The 19,112-nt window shown below is 38.9% G+C and overlaps 1 protein-coding gene across 1 annotated transcript in view; it reads right to left on the reverse strand.

The window, feature by feature from the left end:
* The window catches only part of LOC146169934 (ras GTPase-activating-like protein IQGAP1), a 53,140-nt gene extending 50,533 nt beyond the window's left edge, over window positions 1-2,607 (reverse strand). The window contains exons 1-2 of the mRNA XM_083389382.1: window positions 2,267-2,607; window positions 1,197-1,296 (exon numbers count right to left, since the gene is read on the reverse strand). Of these exons, the coding sequence (XP_083245508.1) occupies window positions 1,197-1,296; window positions 2,267-2,369 (203 nt within the window). The 5' untranslated portion in view covers window positions 2,370-2,607. The remainder of the gene's footprint in view (window positions 1-1,196; window positions 1,297-2,266) is intronic.
* Window positions 2,608-19,112: the final 16,505 nt, after the last annotated feature.

Genomic DNA, 19,112 nt, shown 5'->3' on the forward strand with positions numbered 1-19,112 from the left:
GTGGGGAAGGGGGTTACAAGGTGCTAAGCAAAGGGATAAAATAAACATTTTATTTGCAGCTCACATTAACACAATAATAGAAGCTATACACTTGAAGCAAATGTAGAACACAATTGCATTGCGTAAAAACACGCTGCAAATCCCCGATAAAAAAAAATTCGCCCAGTATAATTGCATGCTTCTTTTAAAGGCGTTTTGAATGGGCCTTCTTTTTATGTTGAATTGTTTTCCTGTTATTGATAAGTGGACAGTATGTAAGGTACGACCAAAGGCGCGGAACGTGGGTGTGCATAGCGTTTTTAGACGCCCTAGATTTCTCGTATGGCGTCAAAACGCCCTGGAATTCAACCAAGTTTTCAATAAAAGTGCAAATTAATTTTTAGAACAGTCTTAGTTAACCAAAAGTTATTCAAATTTGCCTGAATTACCACAAATAGACACGAGGCCATAGAATCCCCAAAACAATGTTTTTTTTTGCGTTTTATGCAATTTTTTTCCAAATTATTGTTACGATTTGCCCATTTCAAAGGAAACTTTGCACTGTCTAGAAAATAACGCCCTGAAATTTCGAAAAGTTCGGCGCCTATGGCTACGCGACGATAGGTTTAATATCAAATCGTAAAATGTTAAGCAGAATATTTACATAGGACGTGAGTTGTGCGATACTTAGTATTTTATACGATACCGATATCCGATATTTTGAACGAAAAGCATCGCGATCCGATCCGATAGCATGTGACGTCATTTCTTTGATCACATTAGCAAAAGTGATTAAATTGGTACATGCAATGGCAATAATTTTCAGGGTAGTAGGCTGAAATTGAATGTTGTTTGGGAAAGCCAATTTACCTCCGATTTATAATGTAATATTCCCTCTGAAAATTATCTTTTAATAAAAATCTACGTTTAATCGCAAAACATCGCTGTAAACGTTATATACAACTAATTTGGCATATAATCGGCAACGATACTACCCTAGTATCGGACGAGTACCGTTACTTCCACTTGCCATCGAGTATCGGCTACGACCCAAAACTATCGGACATCCATTTATAGCACCAAAATAAAATTTAAAAACACCATTCCCCCTTGGCTCCAATACCAAGCCAAAAATGACTTATCAAGACCCGGACACTAAAGCAAATCAAGGGACGATAGAAAGCGCATTAATGGGCAGTAATTGGTGGAGAACTTACTGTTTAGCCTCTTCTAAATGGCACAGATACTCGTATGCGGTGGCCTGGTCGCGGAGATTGTCCATTTCCTCGGCCGAAAGGCGGTCATCTTTGCCGATGCCTGAAACAAGCGTAAAGTTAAGGTCAACTGGAGTAAACGATTTGCACATTTGTCCCGGCATATCATAAACCGTTTAACATTTATACGCGGTGTTGTTTTAGCAAATATTGCGTTTGTGTTGAGTATTGGTTCTTTTGGGGATGGCGGAACACAAAGAAAATCAAATTAAACACGCGGCATACATTTTGCTAAAACGATACTATAGCATAGTAACACTATGCACCGATATGTAATGCAGCTTGAAAATGAATGTCAATGCCAAATAGTTAGAGTAAATCGACATAAACTTAAAAAAGACGTTGGCATTATTAACTTATGATGAAACAAGGGCGTATTGAAACGTTTTCAAAAACCTGCTTGGATTTGATTCAACGGATGGTGCGCATATAAAAGGCTGCCATACTTGTTGTATGACTTTTTTCTAATACGAAGAAGTTAATTTTAAACACTATTTGTAATACGAAAATCACTATCTGTAATATTTAACAAAAACAAAGTGCAAAATCACTGGTGTATACAAACGATACGCTGAAAGAAAAAATGCCCTAAACGGGAAGGCAAATCAAAATATATTCGTATATAGGCAACGGGGTAGTTTAAAAAAAAAACAATGGGGGTCGAAAATTGACCAAGCAACCGGGGTCTTAGAAAGATAAAGAATTAAAAAGATGAATAGGCTACGGGTGCCTGTGGCTTTTTACAAACAATAGGCACAAAATTAGATTCGAAGACGTAATAAGAATATCAAAGCCCATACAGAAGTAGGTTTCAGTTTGAACGTTTCAAATAACCCTTTATTTTTTTTCAACGTCTTTATTCATTTTCAGGATGGCGAAAAAGAACAAAGATATATTCGAAAGGTTAAAAATGATACCTACTTCTGTATGAGCTTTGATATTCTTGTTACGTCTTACTACAACCTCCAACCATTATGCTCCTAAGTTTTGAAGAGCTGCTGTTTTTCACTTACCATAGTCGATTGCTCTGAGCGACTGTCTACGAGTCAGGGTGCTTCCGCTGCCTGTGCTACTCGTACTGAAACTGCGTTGACTGTGGAACGACTGTTCTGTCATGACAGCTACTGGTAAATAACTGGGCTTCTCATACGGTAGCGGCTTTTTCTGCTGCTGGCTTGTTTTTGATTCTGCCGGCGTACATTTGGTAGAAATACGGCGATGGTAGTGGTAGTATCGTTGATTGTAGTCCACTGGTCGGGCGAAAGTCGTCGAAAATCACAAAGCAAAAAACTGTATACGGACGTTAATATCCCGACGCAGTTGACGAACAAAAATAAATAAAAAATTAAGAGAAATAAAATCTGCACGAAAAACAATTTCTGGTTGGTTTAAGTTACGTGAAATGACCTTTTTCTTTCTTGTAAAAATACGTTTTGAAAATGACCAGCTAAAGTTAACAGTGGAAATGTTCCCACTACGAAAAATATGTGCGAAAACCCAGGCCCACTGTACCTAACATGTAGAAAAAACGCTGTAGCAAATTCTTGGACTCCCCCTAAATATACAGACAATCTGAACCGAAAAAACATAGCTATTTATACCCAAGGTTGGAAATCATAGCAATAAATAAAAACCTGCGACAGCCAAGTACGGCGAAACCGAATGTTTCCCGGTTAAGACAAAACCTCCATAAAAGTATTCCACACCAAGCAGAACATAAGCGTTGGAATAAAGCGAAAGTTAAGCGTGTATATCACAAAGTAGTTTGTACTGGCTCTAAGGGAGTGAAAAGCACTGCAGTGACCCGCGTACAGAACCAAAGGTACATATCATTACAGGCCGGTCAACCTTGTACAACACGAACGAGTTACACGGAATAAACGCTGCGACTTGTGTCTATGTGTGTGCCTGCGCGTGTGCGTGAATGTGCTTGTGAGCGTGCGTGCGCCCAATCAAGCCGCCGCTCCTCGCAGAAATCCATCAATGGACAGAAATTGCGATAATTTGTCAACAAATAGATGTCCGATTGTTAAAAGCGCATTGCGCACTAATGACGACAGGCGTATCGGGTTTCATGGTTGGGATACGGCGGCCAGACACAAGTCAATCTTTTGTGCCTTTCCTGGTGTCATACGGAAAGATTACGCTACTGTGCTCGAAGGCTTAATTGCTTTTATAATGGCGAAGCTCTCAGGGTTAATTGGTTTAAAAACAGTTCAGTTAACAGGAGAAATCATTTTTGCAAGCAATTAGGCATTTAATGCTTACTGTAGTTTGATAATAAAACCAGCGCTATAATATTATCACCTTTTGTTAAATTGTATACAAAAGTAAATAAGTCATCAAAAATAGTAAATTCTTACCATGATTTACAACAAATTATTTGTAGCACCCTTTCTAACAAGAGGTTTTACGTATATACGCCCTTAACCGTTAAATACACCTTTTCTAAATACAAAACATAAAACATTTCCAGACGATTTTTACAAAATCAGCTTCAAATAGATTAATATCGCCAACAACAAACTTAGGAAAGACCTCTGCAATATCATTAAAAGCTTGACGTAGTACAAATATAAAAAGCACATACAGAAGTAGGTAGCATTTTAACGTTTCAAATATCTCTTTATTCATTCACAGGTGATGTTAAAAGAATCCGTATGGGCTTTAATATTGTTACTACGTCTTACTATAACTCCAACCTCCAACCGTTATGCTCCACTACAGGAACCTTGAACAAAAGGTCTAATCGCCAAAGAAGAAATACAAGAATAGGACAGCGAAACACATAGGCCACTACTACATTACAGCTGCAACCTAGGTCTTTCAAACGCGACTGGCACACCAACTGTGCGCTCATCACAGACGGAAAACACACAGTACGCGAGGTGGCCTCGACGGATTCTGGCATATAACACACAAGCCGGGCTGCCTGGTGGAACCGCAAAAATTCCAAGAAGTGTAGCGCAATGAACAAGTGACGCTGATGATGTCTAATATCGACATGTCGGTATTAGTATTTGGACGCCGAGCATAGTGAGCAACATACGGCAATCACATTTCTCATAACAATTTCCTGTCGAGAATTGGTGCATCAATGTAGCGCCACTTTTAAAAGCGCCAGTCTACATGTTTTAGCCTTCATTTCGCGCCCTTTTTGTAAACGCTATAACCGTTGAAATCACGGCTTTAAAAGCAACTGGCTTTCCGTGAGTTATATTACGGTTAAAACCTTTACAAAATAATAAATAGAAAGATAAGTAAGGTCCCCGTCTTAATTTCGCGCCAATTTTTTGACCGCTACGCCTGTTGAAATAGCCGCTTTAAAGCATCTAAATTTCTTAGGGTTTTAACCCAGATTTTAAGATATTTAGGTTAAAACATTCGCAAAATAACAGTCAAAACGATAAGTGAGCTGGAAGACATATTGCTTAACATTTTGGATGCAACGCAGCACAATCGTGTTCGCCTTACAGAAATGTGAAATACCGTAAAAAGCGGCTGTTTGGGGGTTGTTAACTGGTTTAACGTGTATCTAAAATGCTATAAAAACGAAAACAATGACATGTTGTCATTCTGCTGGACAAGGTCAGATAAGACCAACGCAAAACAACACAACAACTGGTAAAAATAAGGCTTAGAGGCGGCTTGGTAGATTTTTAGCTTACTTAACTACGCCATTCAAGCAACATAGCCACACAGTAAAAGTACTATGTGCCACTGCGGTATAGTCTAACCCTAAGCTGACATCGTACTCTAAAACAGCAACAACAATAGTCACGGCCATCGCCAAAACAAGTAAAATACATGACAGCAAACAGTCACCGAACGTGCAACTGCGCAAGCGGCCGAGGGTTACGTCACTGAGCGTATAAAGCGAAACTTCTCAATGCGGCCGTGTGTGCAAATGCTTGCCAATCGCCAAGCTCTGCGCAAACCAGCACGGAACCGTTTAATTTAGCCGCAATGCAGTTACCTGTTTATTAAAACTCAATTACAGCGACATAGTGGAGGATGCGAGCCTGTGATTTCACGTTTCGGACGCCGGCCATTGTTTGTGCGTCGGCGATTAGGGCTGTTTAGTGCCGCGACCGGCAATTAGCTCCTAAACGAAAGACAGCAACCCACGAAACGAACATGGGAGCCGTTGCTGTTGCTGCTATTACGTGGGAGACCGTCACAGGCTGCAACAGGCCGCTCTCTCTCTCAGTGTGTTTCCGGTACGTTTCGCTACTAAACGTATGATGATGATCAGTGCGCTATGGAACGGCGCCGGTTTTTTTCGTTTTTTTGTTTTTGTTTCAGATCGTCAGACAGCTGTGGGCGTTTTGCAATACGCTTTCTTTAAAACGGCGTTTTTTATCGGGTTTTTGGGAATTTTCGACAGTTTGACCGATATTAACGTGAACTTCCGTAAACTGTTACGACCACGGTTCTTTCAAATTAGTAAAAATGTGTTTTTTTAGAAATATTGCAACACGCTTTCAAAACGGCCCGTTTTTAGGGTTTTGGGAACTTTCCCAAAATTTGACAAATATGACGATAAATTGGTCATATCTTAACTAGAACTTTGTAAACTGTTGTGGCCACACTTTAAATTAGTGATACTTCTACTATACTACTACTGATACTTCTACTATACTACAAGCCGCCAAGGGATTAAATTGATGCTGCACGTTTTTTTGCAAAAAGTTGCGAACCCACAACCGCTTAATTCTATTTCTGTACAGCTAATGGGTTTGTGCAGCTGGAAAGTCCAGCTAATCAACTTGATTTGTAATCCGGCTCCACGTAAACATAAAGGGCCAATTAATTCAATCCATTTTCCTAAAAAGTGCTGCAACAGCTTACATGAAATCAAATCCAATTTTCACAAAAAAAATCCATTTTTTATATTAGCTGGTTGATTTCGCTAGACACGTAGAATGGTGAACATAAAACATAAATAGCATACTGATTTAACTTATTTTTCGGAAAAGTACAGCTTCTAATACATGAACTAAAATACCATTTTCACAGCATGAATTCTATATTTTTGAAAATAATTACACAAAATCCATTAGCTGGTTGAATTCGCTCGGCGCATAGAATGACGGACATTAAACATAAAGATCACACTTATTAAACATTTTTTCTAAGAAGTAGTGCAACAGTTTAAATGAACGAAAATACCAATTTCATAGCAACAATTCTATATTGTTGAAAAAGTTACACACAAATTAATTCGCTGGTTGAATTTACATGACGACATTAAACATAAAGAGCATACTGATTTAACCTAATTTCCTAAAAAGTTCCGGAAAAGCTTCTAATACATGAACTAAAATCCAATTTTAGATAACAAAAAATCAACATATTTTTAAAAAGTAAACATGAAGCCATTATCTGAATTCGCTAGGCGCGTAGAAAGACGAGTAAACACAAAGGACAAACTTATCCCAGTCATTTTTCTGAAAACTGCCGCAACAAGTAAAACACCATTTTTTCCCAACTAAAATTCAACATTAAGAAAAAGTTACACAAGCAAACCTATTAGCTGTTTAAATCCGCTCGGAGCGTACAAAGATGGTCGGTAAATGACAAGAGATAACTCGCGGCACAAAAGCAACAAAGGAAAAAGGCTACAAAACGATCAATTGGTAACAAGTCTAGTGAATCGCGGGTGCGGCGAACCAAACCAATTGTGCAGCACTCGCCGCAAAGTGAGGATTCGCTTCGAAAATGAGTTGCCACACAATAAAATCCAAAGGGCAGCGATTAACCTAGAAAAGAGCCTGCCTTGCAAAAGCTTTTGGATGGCGCAATGAAATTTTTGGCGATATTTTTCTAAAAAGTAAACTTTAAATGTTTGGCAGTAGGCAAAACACTTCAAGGATGGCGCAATATTATAACTTTTTTAGTTTGCATAAAAAATTTTTTTTTTTTAAGCTTTGCACGGGCGCATCGTGCACGCGCGCACAAACACACACACAATACACTACCACATAAACTACATACACACATTAATTTGACATACAAGCAGAGTTGCACATAAAATACATACTAATAATCAAAAAACAGCTCCTCGCGTAATTATATTGTTAACCAGCGAACCCATTCAAATCGCCTTCATCAGGGTGAACGACATCGAACGCTAGTACTACAATAAATAAAAAAAAACACAAAGAAAAAATGCAAGAATAAACGCGAGCAACAACCCGATAAGGAAACAATTAGCGCTAACGTATGGCTTCTGTATATAATACACACAATAGGAATACAGATACAATACACGCGCATTAGTTATACAGGCGAGTGTACAACGCAGCGCTGCACATGTTCGACAATTGCGAAACCAAAAAGCAAGCTGACTTCCGCACACGGAACCGGCAAATGGTGACCAGAGGTCGAACATTCGTCCAACAACTGACTGGGTGGGCATTTGGCCATCTAACATCAAACCAGAGGACTGAAAAACGTTCACCATCGCATATAACGCCAGCACATACGAATTGGCAGGTAAGTTCAACATATATTTTGCCGCTTATTTCTTAGCCACCACCGTTTTTGCAGACTGCATTTAACCTGATGTGTTGTTTAGGTGTCAGCAATGTAAATAAAAAACTGAAAGCTCGGATTTAAATGCAAATATCTTGTTGATGAACAGGATAGGCGGCTCATCCTTCTATGTGAGCTATTTCTTAAACAAATTCGACACAATTTCATTATTTTTACCCCATATTTACCCTTTTGCCAGGTAAAAAGATGCCGTATGAAAGGCAACCAAGGTGAAAATATTTCCACCGGATTTGTCTACAAGGAGTGGTCACAATAATGGCCGAAGAACTAAAATCTTGAGCTCCAAGGTGGAGAGTTTTATGGGCGCAATAAAGTCGGTCGTGGCGGGACTTGACAGCAACAAACTCTCGTCTTTCGAGGGACCAACGGCGCCCCCGGGCCAATTGACGCGTCGGCGCTATAACGCCAAACCATCCCAGCTCCCAGGGGCCTTTTATTTGCGCTGTTGTGTGTATTCCGGCGTTAACTTCTGTAAATTTGTGCCGCGTTGGTCGGATTACAACATGACATTATCTTAAGCATTCGGTTTCCCGTTTTGAGGCTATTTTTGTCCTGCTAAGCAATACAGCTTAATTTTGGAAACATTTACTGTATAAAAACATTGATATAATAAGATGAAAATAAAAATAAGAAACATATCACGAAATAATACAGTGGTATTTTGAAAGTGACAGAATCATTCCGGTCGCCAAAAGTTTGACTAACTAAACGATATGCCCGAAACGTTTGATAATTCCGTATGACTACGTTTTTCGCCTTAAAAATTTATTTTAAGTCGAGTTAAATACCTATTACTGCGTTCACAAGAAGTGCAGGATGTCCATATCGCAAAATCTGGCAGGGTACAGGCAGTAAACCATAGAACATTTTCCAAACTTTCAATTCATGATCAAGCTACATTACGTCATCGCCTTGATTGGTCGATCCTTGTGTCACGTGACCCATGTCAATCTCAACAAGGAAGTTGTCGAGAGAAATTGCCCAGAAACTCTCTCTTTAGGCCACAGGTGCTTGACGTGTGTATGGTTGTTGTTTACTGTAATTTTCCTAAGTATTGTTCGGCTCATATGATGTTTGCGCTAAATTATATCTGTCTCTTCCCACGTATTACTTTCTAAATTGTGTTTTGCCGTGTTATAATCTCTAGTTTTCATGGGGACACTTTTTGTACATTGGCTGTTCCACACTTCGAAATTAACTGAAAACAACCTTTTTTCGCCCTTGGCTCTTTTTCATTGTGTCATTTTAAACATCTCAGTGGCAAATAAGACCAGGATCCTTTAAGAAATGTCTTCCGTGGGCCCATGCCAGTTTTGATAACTATGGACCACCAGCAATAGTACAAGGCAGATTTCGAGAAATCTGGAAATGCCAAAAAGACTATCCCTGACTGCTACTTCAAATTGCTTTAACTTACATTAACAAACTTTAATTTACATCAACAGAGTGAAAATTCACATTTTTTTAATAACAACTTTATTGCTGCTCAGGGACCTTTGGAAAGCCATGTTCTGAGGCGACGAACGGATGATGACAATTTGGTAACTTTACGCTTTAAATCATGGTTGGGTTAAAACAAATTGCATCAAATTGCAATTTTCTCCGAAAAAAAGCTGCGTTTGCCGGCGGTTTTAAAATCCTTGGCCTTTATACAAGAAAAGCATTAAAAAGAATTGTACTTTGCTGCGAGCGAAACGCTTTCGTGGTCCGTGGAATTCGCAAAACGACCCAACAATTGTATGCTTTTCATTTTCGGTGGTTGTCACTTCAAATAGGGACGGAATTTGGGCGAAACCTGAATGGTCGACGAAAATGCCTTCGACGCCCCGCCGTTGCGCTTTGCAAATTCGCTGAGGCGTTAAAACGTTACGCATGGCGGCGGTTTTTTATTCGCGCGTGTGGTCGGGTCGGGTTAAGGGCTACACGTGGAAGAAACAAACGAATCGGCATCGAAACTAAAAAATCGACACACTTTGCTTTTCCCTTGTTTTCTGGTTTCGGTGCTAAAACAACAGAAACAAAAATTCCATCTCATGAAAGGGCTTAATGCCAGTATCATAACAATAATAACATCACAATCGTCCGTTACGCTGAACGCTGACAGATCTGTTCAGACAAAAACTTTTAACTGTCGTTGACGGACAAGGAAGCTATCTTGGTAGTTGTACGACAGCCGTTTTCCTTTCACTAAAAATAAACAAACACAAATGCCACCTCGGACAGGAAAAACCGTTTGTTGTAAAACAGTCAACTTAATTTGAGAAAAACAGAGTGTAATTGGTAAAACTCTTTCATCTGCCTCACAGATTGCCATTGGAATACGAGTGTTGATATTTATAAACCTTTTTTCAAAACCAAAATAAGGCTCTGTGTTCCAAGATTTTGTTTGAAACTTCTAAGTTAAAACAATTTGATAAGGTGGTTACTTACAGAAGTGTACAAACTGAAACACATAAGCGCACAAACTTTGCCTGACCGGTGCAAATGTGACAACATTACTTTTCAATTTTCTTGCAGAGTTTTCTTACACCTAATTGTGAAATTGTGCGTAATCGATCATGCGAATTCCGCTGTGTATCTTAGCTATTTGAAACATGCGCAATTGCGTATGTGTTGAATGCGAAGGTTAATCATTTTCGAAGTTTGCCGGTCAAATACGTACGATCTAGGTAAAAACAAACAAACGTTGATATAGAATGGCAATACATCGATTAATTTACTTTTAATATGTTTTAGAAATCATTTAGTAGCTTCTTGGTGTATTCACAGAAAACCTTTCATTGCAAGCGGCCATATTTTAGATGAGTTTGTTGGAAAAAACGCTGCCGGCGAACTTTCATACCAAAACTCTCACAAAGGCACATAGTTCGAAAACTTGCAACATCCTTGTTTGCAACAGACATGGCCCTTCAGCAAATCTTCTGTATTAATAAAAACGTCTAACTCGAATAATACTCATCCGTGTAAAAAAAAAAAATCGGTGCCTAAATTAAATGCAGAAGCAAAGAGGGTTGTAATCCTTGGGATGGCCACACTTTTAGCTGTGTCACCTAAGGAAGCGTTTTTCAAGCTTTTTCGTGTCGACCAAAATACTAAGCATAATTATATAACGCAAAGCTTTGGGACCCAATAATATTCTTTCACCGGACCAAGCTGTACATCACTATTAGATTATAACTGTAAGGTCACCTGCAAAGTTATGAGACGACAGGAATAGCCAGTGGTATGTTAACCGCTACAGCATTTCTAGCGTCGAAAACAAGCAAAGGTCAAATATATATGTTTTAAATTTAATAAACCGTCCCTTGAGTAGGACGAAAAAGGCATTTAAGTTTAATATTAAGACAGGGCGCTTTGCGAGGTTGTCACGTGGTTGGCTAATTGGGTATAAGGTTTAGGTTTATCATAAGTTTACGATGAAATGTGCAAATAGTTTGCAAGATTGTCTTATTATGTAGGCCTGTGATTTCAACTGAAGTCCTTTAAACGATTAAAACGTCCATGTACAGTGATTGATTTCAGGAGAGCAGCTATTTCAAGCCAAGAATATTACGAAAACGTTTTCGCAATACAAACGGCACATCAGAAGCCTTAAAAAGCAAGTAAGCCAGCAACCAGGGGAGTGTTACACGTTAAAACGACGACAGCTCGCGTGAGTAGCTCGTACATTATGCTGTGGAGCGGATGCGAGTAGCACATACTTCCCCCTATTGCAAGTGTTGAGCCCTAGGCAGAGGGCAGAAGGGACGGCGACGTAAGAGACTGATTTCCTGGCAAAGCAACGAGCCTGTTTTGCAGGGGAACACCGCTGTGCTGATGCCTTTGCTTAATTTAGGTTATTAATAGCGGTAAATCCTTACTTTTTTATGATACAACACCAATGATTGCTTAACATTTAATTTGCAATTTGTTTTACAACACAGCAACATGATGCTTAATTTAGGTTATTAATAGCGGTAAACCCTTACTATTTTTATGATACAACACCAAAGATTGCTTAATATTTAATCAGCAACTTTTTTACAACACAGCTAAATAATGCTAAATTTGCCTGCCAATATAGCAGTAAACCCTTACTTTTTTAAGATACAATACCAATGATTGCTTAATATTTAATTAGATTTGTTTTACATCACAGCTGTCAAGCAATGATTGATCTTATTTCATTAGAAGCAGTGTGTCATTACTCATTACCTTCAATGATGGCGCGCAAATATCTTAAGATTTAATTGCACAATACATGTACAATTGTAATTCAAAGTGCAAGTTTAACTATTCAAATTAACGTATCTCTTTCAAAAAACCCTAATCTAAAAAATGTAAGTTCAAGCACGCTCCGTGGCAAGTTTACTGACAACATAATGAAACCAGTAGACTTGCCCAACAAAACGTGCTATCAAACTACATAACGGAGAATGTAAAACTACATAAATGAATGCGCGACTGTCCTTTCATTAGTTACGGCGCAGTGGTCTTAATGTAAAATTAAGTATTCATTATATAGATCTATTTTAATTATGTACGCAGTCAGGTCACTCTTAACGTCGATTACGAATTGCCAATTTACAACCATATAATTGAATGCATATTGAACACCGCGTTACGATTAGCGTAAAAAACAATTTCTAATACATTGCCAGCCTGAAAAAGTCGAAGCAAAGTGTAAAAACTCTTGGAATAGGGAGTCGTGAACACAGGAAAGCTTTTAAACTTGTCAAACTGCCAACGTAACCTTTTTTATATCTAAATAAAATCTGTACAAACATGCAGGAGATAGCAGGCGCGAGAAATATTCCAAGTTCTTATCAACATCTGCAAGCTTTTCGGCAACACTGTCTCTAGAGCGTTACGCAAACTAAAACCAAAACAATTATCAAAAAAAATATATATAACGCTGAAACGCACGCTATTGTCTCAAGCACTGGTAAATACTTTACTAAAGAGATGCCGCGTTGTTGACAAGCACAATAACATTATGCCACGTAACCACGTGGATGTGATAAAAGCAAGATGTGTCAGGACAAAATCAATATCACGATGAAATAACCTCAAAACCAGATATCACAATTGCAGCACTTTACATGTAAACGACGTATACTATCAAGCTAAAAAAACACACAAGTATCAAGCGAAAAAACGCACAAGCAAACCCAATTCAGTTTCTAGTTGCAACATCTAGCAGCAACAATAGCTCATTTCCTTATTCAGCCGTAGCGCAGGGGGATCAGTGTAATAGCTAAGCGGGGTTCGGCATTGAATTAGACGATTGTTCAATAATACATGTAAACCGCCCGCTAAGAAAAAATCCAATTAGCATTGATCCCAACTAACGAACGACCGCCACTGCAGCACTTAACAAAACTGCCTACTGGCTCCTAGCACAACTAGACGGCTAAATTGCAAGCCAATCTTTGGGCGTACGCGGGATCACGCAGCAGTCGCACGCTTCCCGACAGGCAAATAGCAACAACAGCAAAAAACGATGGTGTACACAACTTCTCCGGCACACGCGTACGCAGTAATAGCGCACGTGCCTGCTTAAAACCGCCAACACGGCTTTTTAACGTCATCGCATACGCTTTAGCTTAAATGGCCTTCGTCCATAGCAATGCCCTTCAAATTATTTCTCCGTTGTATTCGCATGACCCCAGAAAAAGAATTAAAAAACAACGGAAAACGATAATATTGAGTGGGGCCACAAAAAGCGATTTTACGTGTATTGGGGCGCCTTACTGACAGAAAAAACACATATATCCTATTACAGTTGCGATATGCACTTTTCCTGAACTAATCTTTATAACCTTCGTACACCTTTAGTAAGTTGTATGCCCTGATGTTAAACACCTGGGTATACATACAACATACTAGGTTGAAGAGCACTGCTCCACATACAGCGTTAAGGGCGTTTTGCAAGCGCGTTTATACACATGGGTCAGTTTCGTGAATATGCACGTAACAGTTAAATAGGCGGGCGCGATTGGGTTTTCAAGCATCGACAAAGGTCATTGACCTTCGCATAAGCTCACAGGGATTCGTTCGGGGTCGCTTGCACGAGTGAAAGGGTAGGCGCCCAAGCGTTGTGAGTTAAAGGCGCGGGTACGAATTCGAGAGTCGCAAGTTTTCCGCGGGAGGGAGCGAGAGAGCAGCGCGCCGTAGTGCGTGTGCGCGCGTGCATGACGCGTGTGTGCGTGCGTGTTTCCGGGCGCGGCGTCGCAGAGGAAGGGGGGAGAGACGTGCAGTGAGCGAGCGGCAGGCGAATTTTATAAGCAAACCGCAACTCGATCGAGAAAACATGGCCCGCCTTGCGTTAAATAGGCCGCTTTAAATGGGCCGGGCTATTTATTTCGGCCCTTGGCCAAATTTTGAAAGAAGATGCGTCCGTTTTGTAATGTCGATTGACAGTCTTAGTGCATATTAGTTTTCAGCCGGTTTTCGTTCGTATTTTATGTAAACTGGCCTCGGGCTGGTATGACATTCTCACGGTCCAATTTAAACTGATCTAGGACTCTTCTTTTTAAAGCGCTGTGTTGCATTTAACTACGCTTTCGTGTATTTGTCCACGGGCATATAAGCAGTTTCCTGTTCACCTTAATGAGCGGGTGGTCATTGATTTTTTAAGTCGCCGCAAAAGCGCTGTAAAAAGGGATCCGGTGGGCCGATCGAAAAGCCTGGTTAAATGACCTGATGTGGATTTAGGATGTAGCGGGCTTTTTGCTGCCTCTAGTGATAATATTATTTGCGTGGACGGCCGATGGTTTTGAGATTCTTGGAATACAAAAACTGAAAACAAAGTGGCAGGATTGAAATACAAAGTTTCGAATCAAACTAACACGAAAATACTAATTCCTAAAGTTTTTTATTAGCTTATTGTTCCTGTAAATAATCAAATTATCTTAAGTGGTTTACTTACTAACAATTATGACAATTATTATTATAGTATATGCAAATATTATTCATATTGTGATCGATGTAAAAATACCCGACATTTGCAGTTCATTATTATACAAGTAATTCGGTCTCAAACATCAAAATATTTCTCCACCAAATTCGATGAGATTTCGTTGAATAATTTGAGTGAAAAACGTGTGCAAGAAACGAATCACCTAATGCGTTTTAAACCACACGATGGCGTTAATAACACCTGACAGCCAAGAGCCGCACCCCACTCTTAATCGTGGCGTAATTTCACAGAATAATTACCAGGCTAGATAACAGGTGGCTATTTTCGTTGGTCCGAAATACATTGCTTCTTGTCATCGGCTAGTTTGTTATTGAATCTTTCGTGACGAAAGTTGGCGATGGTCTAGAAATCTAGAATCCTACCATATTTTTTGTTTGTGGGTTTATATTGCTGACATTATTTGGGTTAAGTTGCGAGTTAGCGTTTGGATTTCGGTGGGTCAAGTATTATTATTGTAGTTATTCTCCAATAATTATTACTTCGTTGCAACTTCAAGTTTGACAACTTATTTCGTTACTGTAAAACACGTGGTAGGATTTTGTAGACAAGCACCCGAAAGATTGGTAAATTTAGCGGTTACTCAAGCTTCACGCAAAAAATATATTTAGTGTCAGCAAACTTTTCCTTGTGTGACGTTCCCACATCGGGCAACATTAAGTGAACGCAGGTTAAACAGGTTAGAAGAGTCCGCGGAAAGGCTTGAATGTGCATACAAAGCTACATTAACATACAAAAAATACGTGTATAAGATGATACCAAGCAATACGGAACTGGGTTGCGAATATTATGTTAAAAAAAGTAGTTTTAAAGCGCAAATTATATTGGGCAACTACTGGTTAAAGTTAAAAATATCCGCGAAAGATTCAAATGTGCATACAAAGCTGCATTAAAATACAAAAATACGGGTGTTAGACAGTAAGGAGCATAAGGTATTATGGTGAAACCTGTCTTTAAGCGCAGATTATATTGGGCAACCATAGGCTACATAATGTACATAAACCGCTATTTGAAGGCCTTTGTAAAAGCCAGTGCGTCTCCCTTCAGTTAAAGCCCGCTACGGAAACGAGGTCCAAGACTGAATGGAGTTACGTTTGTGGCATAAATAGAAAACGCTGGCGATGCGTTTTTATTAGCGCGGGATAGGGCCAAAGGCGGGCAGAATGTTATTTCACGCCAACGTGTTATTTTCGTCTTTGTCTCGCGGTTCGCCTGAGACTGGAATGCACCCAAACAAACTTAACTTGCCAAGTTTACGTAAAAAGCATATGCCTAAAAACGAGACGCTGCGATGATAAATATGCACGCACAGGGAGATAAATGGCACTTGTGGCGAAACAACGGCAAATGGTGGAAAAGTGGTGTCAGGTTACTTATGAACTTTGTAGTGTAAATTGGTCGAGTGATGAATGAAGAAAACTGGAATTGTTCAAACAGACAATTTCGAACTCCTTCTAACGTTGAAAAAGGTTCTTGGCATACTGAGGGTTGACGTACAGTTTTATAAGAGGGCTAAAACTAAGGTTTACATATTGCAAAATGTTCATTTAAGTGTAAATAAAGCGTTGATGAACCACATTCTACACACAGGAGGGAAAGATACAATGCTTCATCTACAAATGGAATTTCCTTAAGCGTGTCGTTACGCTTATTAAACCCATATCATATAACAGCCTCTGTTCAACAATTATAGGTGGTCGTAAGACGATTTATTTTTACTCAATTCTTCTTAGCTTGCTCGTAGGTTTCAAAAATAAAAAACACTTAAATGTTTTTACATGTGATTCGCCAACGGTTTATGATTAGTGATTCGGGTTTTGCCAACATCTAAACTTTATTTATAGCCAAGTCGGCACATCTAATTGTCACCCTGTCGCCCAAATGCTGGATTCATGGCTTATTCATTGGGCGAAAGTCCCGCAAAGGCAGAATCGCGATAGTACACGCGCCGAAAAGTTAGACGGCAAAATTACCAGTCGCTTGTGTACTTTAGCGCTAGACGACTTCACAGAGCAGCTCTACTTTCAACTTCGGCAAACGAGCAGAGCGGGAAATGGGTTAAGTGTATCTATGGAAGGCGATTCAGGCGTGGTAAATAGGCGCCCTCCCTGTAGTTTACAGCGCAGAGGGTTTTGTGGCGAATGTAGGTTATTGCGTTGGAAGTGGGATGATTTGACATCATTGGAACACACACACACACTGCTTAAACTGGCTAATCAAACAATCCTCCCGAAAAGTAAATAAGCCTTGCTGGGAAAGCCAGACTGGACTTGAGTTTTTAGTGTTCATTGTCACAAAACTTCTAACTGTGGCTATAACTCTACACTCAATAAGAAGTTAATTCCCTGGTCCCTGGCAATAAAAACTCTGTTAAAGAACTTTTTACCATGGCTATAAAAATATAACCAATCCAGTCCTGCCAATATAAATCTCTGCTCTATAGATAAAACACTAGTAACATACTGACTATTATCTGAATTCTGAACTTTATACAAAAGTAACTTAAACAAGAAAATCATAAAAAAATAACGCTTTAATGGTAAATATACACATTATATAAAAATAGTGTTGTTTATTCATACATACTATGTGCAAAATTTACAAAACAAGAAAGCATAGTAGAAAAAATACTATAGCATCTGTGAAATTGTAAGCAAGCAATACATTATCAAACACATAAACATACAATAATAATTACATACACCAAATTAAAATAAGTGAACTTACAGCCATAATCCGCCCTTGTATCATTTTCAGTCACACCAGAAGACATCTTCAAGGGTCAGTTTCTGTTAAACCAGCTCGTAGCCTTTGGGTAATTTTACTTCCTTGTAAGAAGAGCAATGTGCAGACAGCAATATTTAAAATAACATCAGCCAGCTCGGCCTAGATTAACTTCCTTTGCTGCAAACGTCAAGAAATATGGAAACTCGGGCGTACTTGGACTGAGTTACGATTAACAGACTATTGATACCAATAAATTAAGGGTCACACATTTTAAACAAATTTAATAAAACAAAACAAAAATTCCAAAATAGGAGGTTTAAAAACATTTTTGCCTGTCTTGTCCTTTTATATTACTATTGAAAACAAAAGTTTAAACAAATTAGAAGAAACTTGATTTATGTAAAATCAAAAAACATTTTAAAACAAAACAATGCATTCTACTGCAAACTATAGCAATACAAAAACAAACAGCAGTATAGCACTATCACAGTATCAGCAATGGCTGTATATATCACAAGCTTAGACTGTATTATAAATTCTACTTAGCATTGAACCACACTGCCTGAAAGAAATTGACAGCTCAGGAGCAGTTTATATATAACAGCCAGTCAAATTACCTCGGGGCATGGCACACCATGCTTTAGCCTGACAGACTTGACATATGAGAAGGCTGTAAATGCTGATAAGATTTTACACTGAGCTTCTCTAGCCAAACGACATGCGACTTTCGGGATAAATTGTTGGTGATAAAACTGGAATTGATTTACAGCATGTCTCTTAAATGACACGGCAAAAACAACTTACAAATCATACAGCAATTCGTAAAGCTATTTGTTTATACAATATTAATATTGCGTACCAACCTAAGCCGAATAACTGTATTTACATACAACGCCAAACGTGAAATGTATTAGCATAATATATAATCACGTTTAAAAATGCCAGCATGGCGTTAATTATCTTTAAACAAATAAGCACAATTTAATTTCTATTCAACTAAACTGTTTAAATGCAAGAACATTTTCTGTACTGATAAATTACTAAACATGCTTGTAAGATTGCGACCCGCACCGCTACCATAAACATCCGGTTGTCTATTGTAATCGCGAAACCGTATTGCTTCTCCTACAGGCTTTTAAAGACTGCGCGTAAAATTGTAAACTGGCCATTCTTTTAGAAGGCATTTAGCAAAACAGCAAATTTAAGGAAAACTCTATAGGGTTATTTTAATATTGCAATTGAGGAAAGGCAACCAGACGCTCCATAAACAAGCTGCGCGTACCTAAACGACCCCTCGTGGCACATGCCGCTTTGGGGAGGGGCAGGGTGGCTTTGGCAGTTTGTAAGAAGCGCCAACGAAAATGACTACCTTGCTCTTTGGCGTCCACTTGCAGAAAACACTTTTAGTCTTTTCTTACTTTACAACAAACATATGCGCAATTAAAGTGAATTACTAAACACACGTTCCAAATTATATTAGAGATTAATAATGGAACTCAAAAGAGTAAGAAAAACAGCTTGTCGCCCCATATAGTTATAAATAAATTCTACGGTTGAGCGCGTCTTTCAAGGCGATTGTTATGGCGACAACGCACTCTTTTTTTGCTTGACACAAT

Source organism: Ascidiella aspersa, chromosome 1, assembly GCF_963924565.1.
Source record: "Ascidiella aspersa chromosome 1, kaAscAspe10.2, whole genome shotgun sequence".
In the NCBI taxonomy this organism is placed as follows: domain Eukaryota; kingdom Metazoa; phylum Chordata; class Ascidiacea; order Phlebobranchia; family Ascidiidae; genus Ascidiella; species Ascidiella aspersa.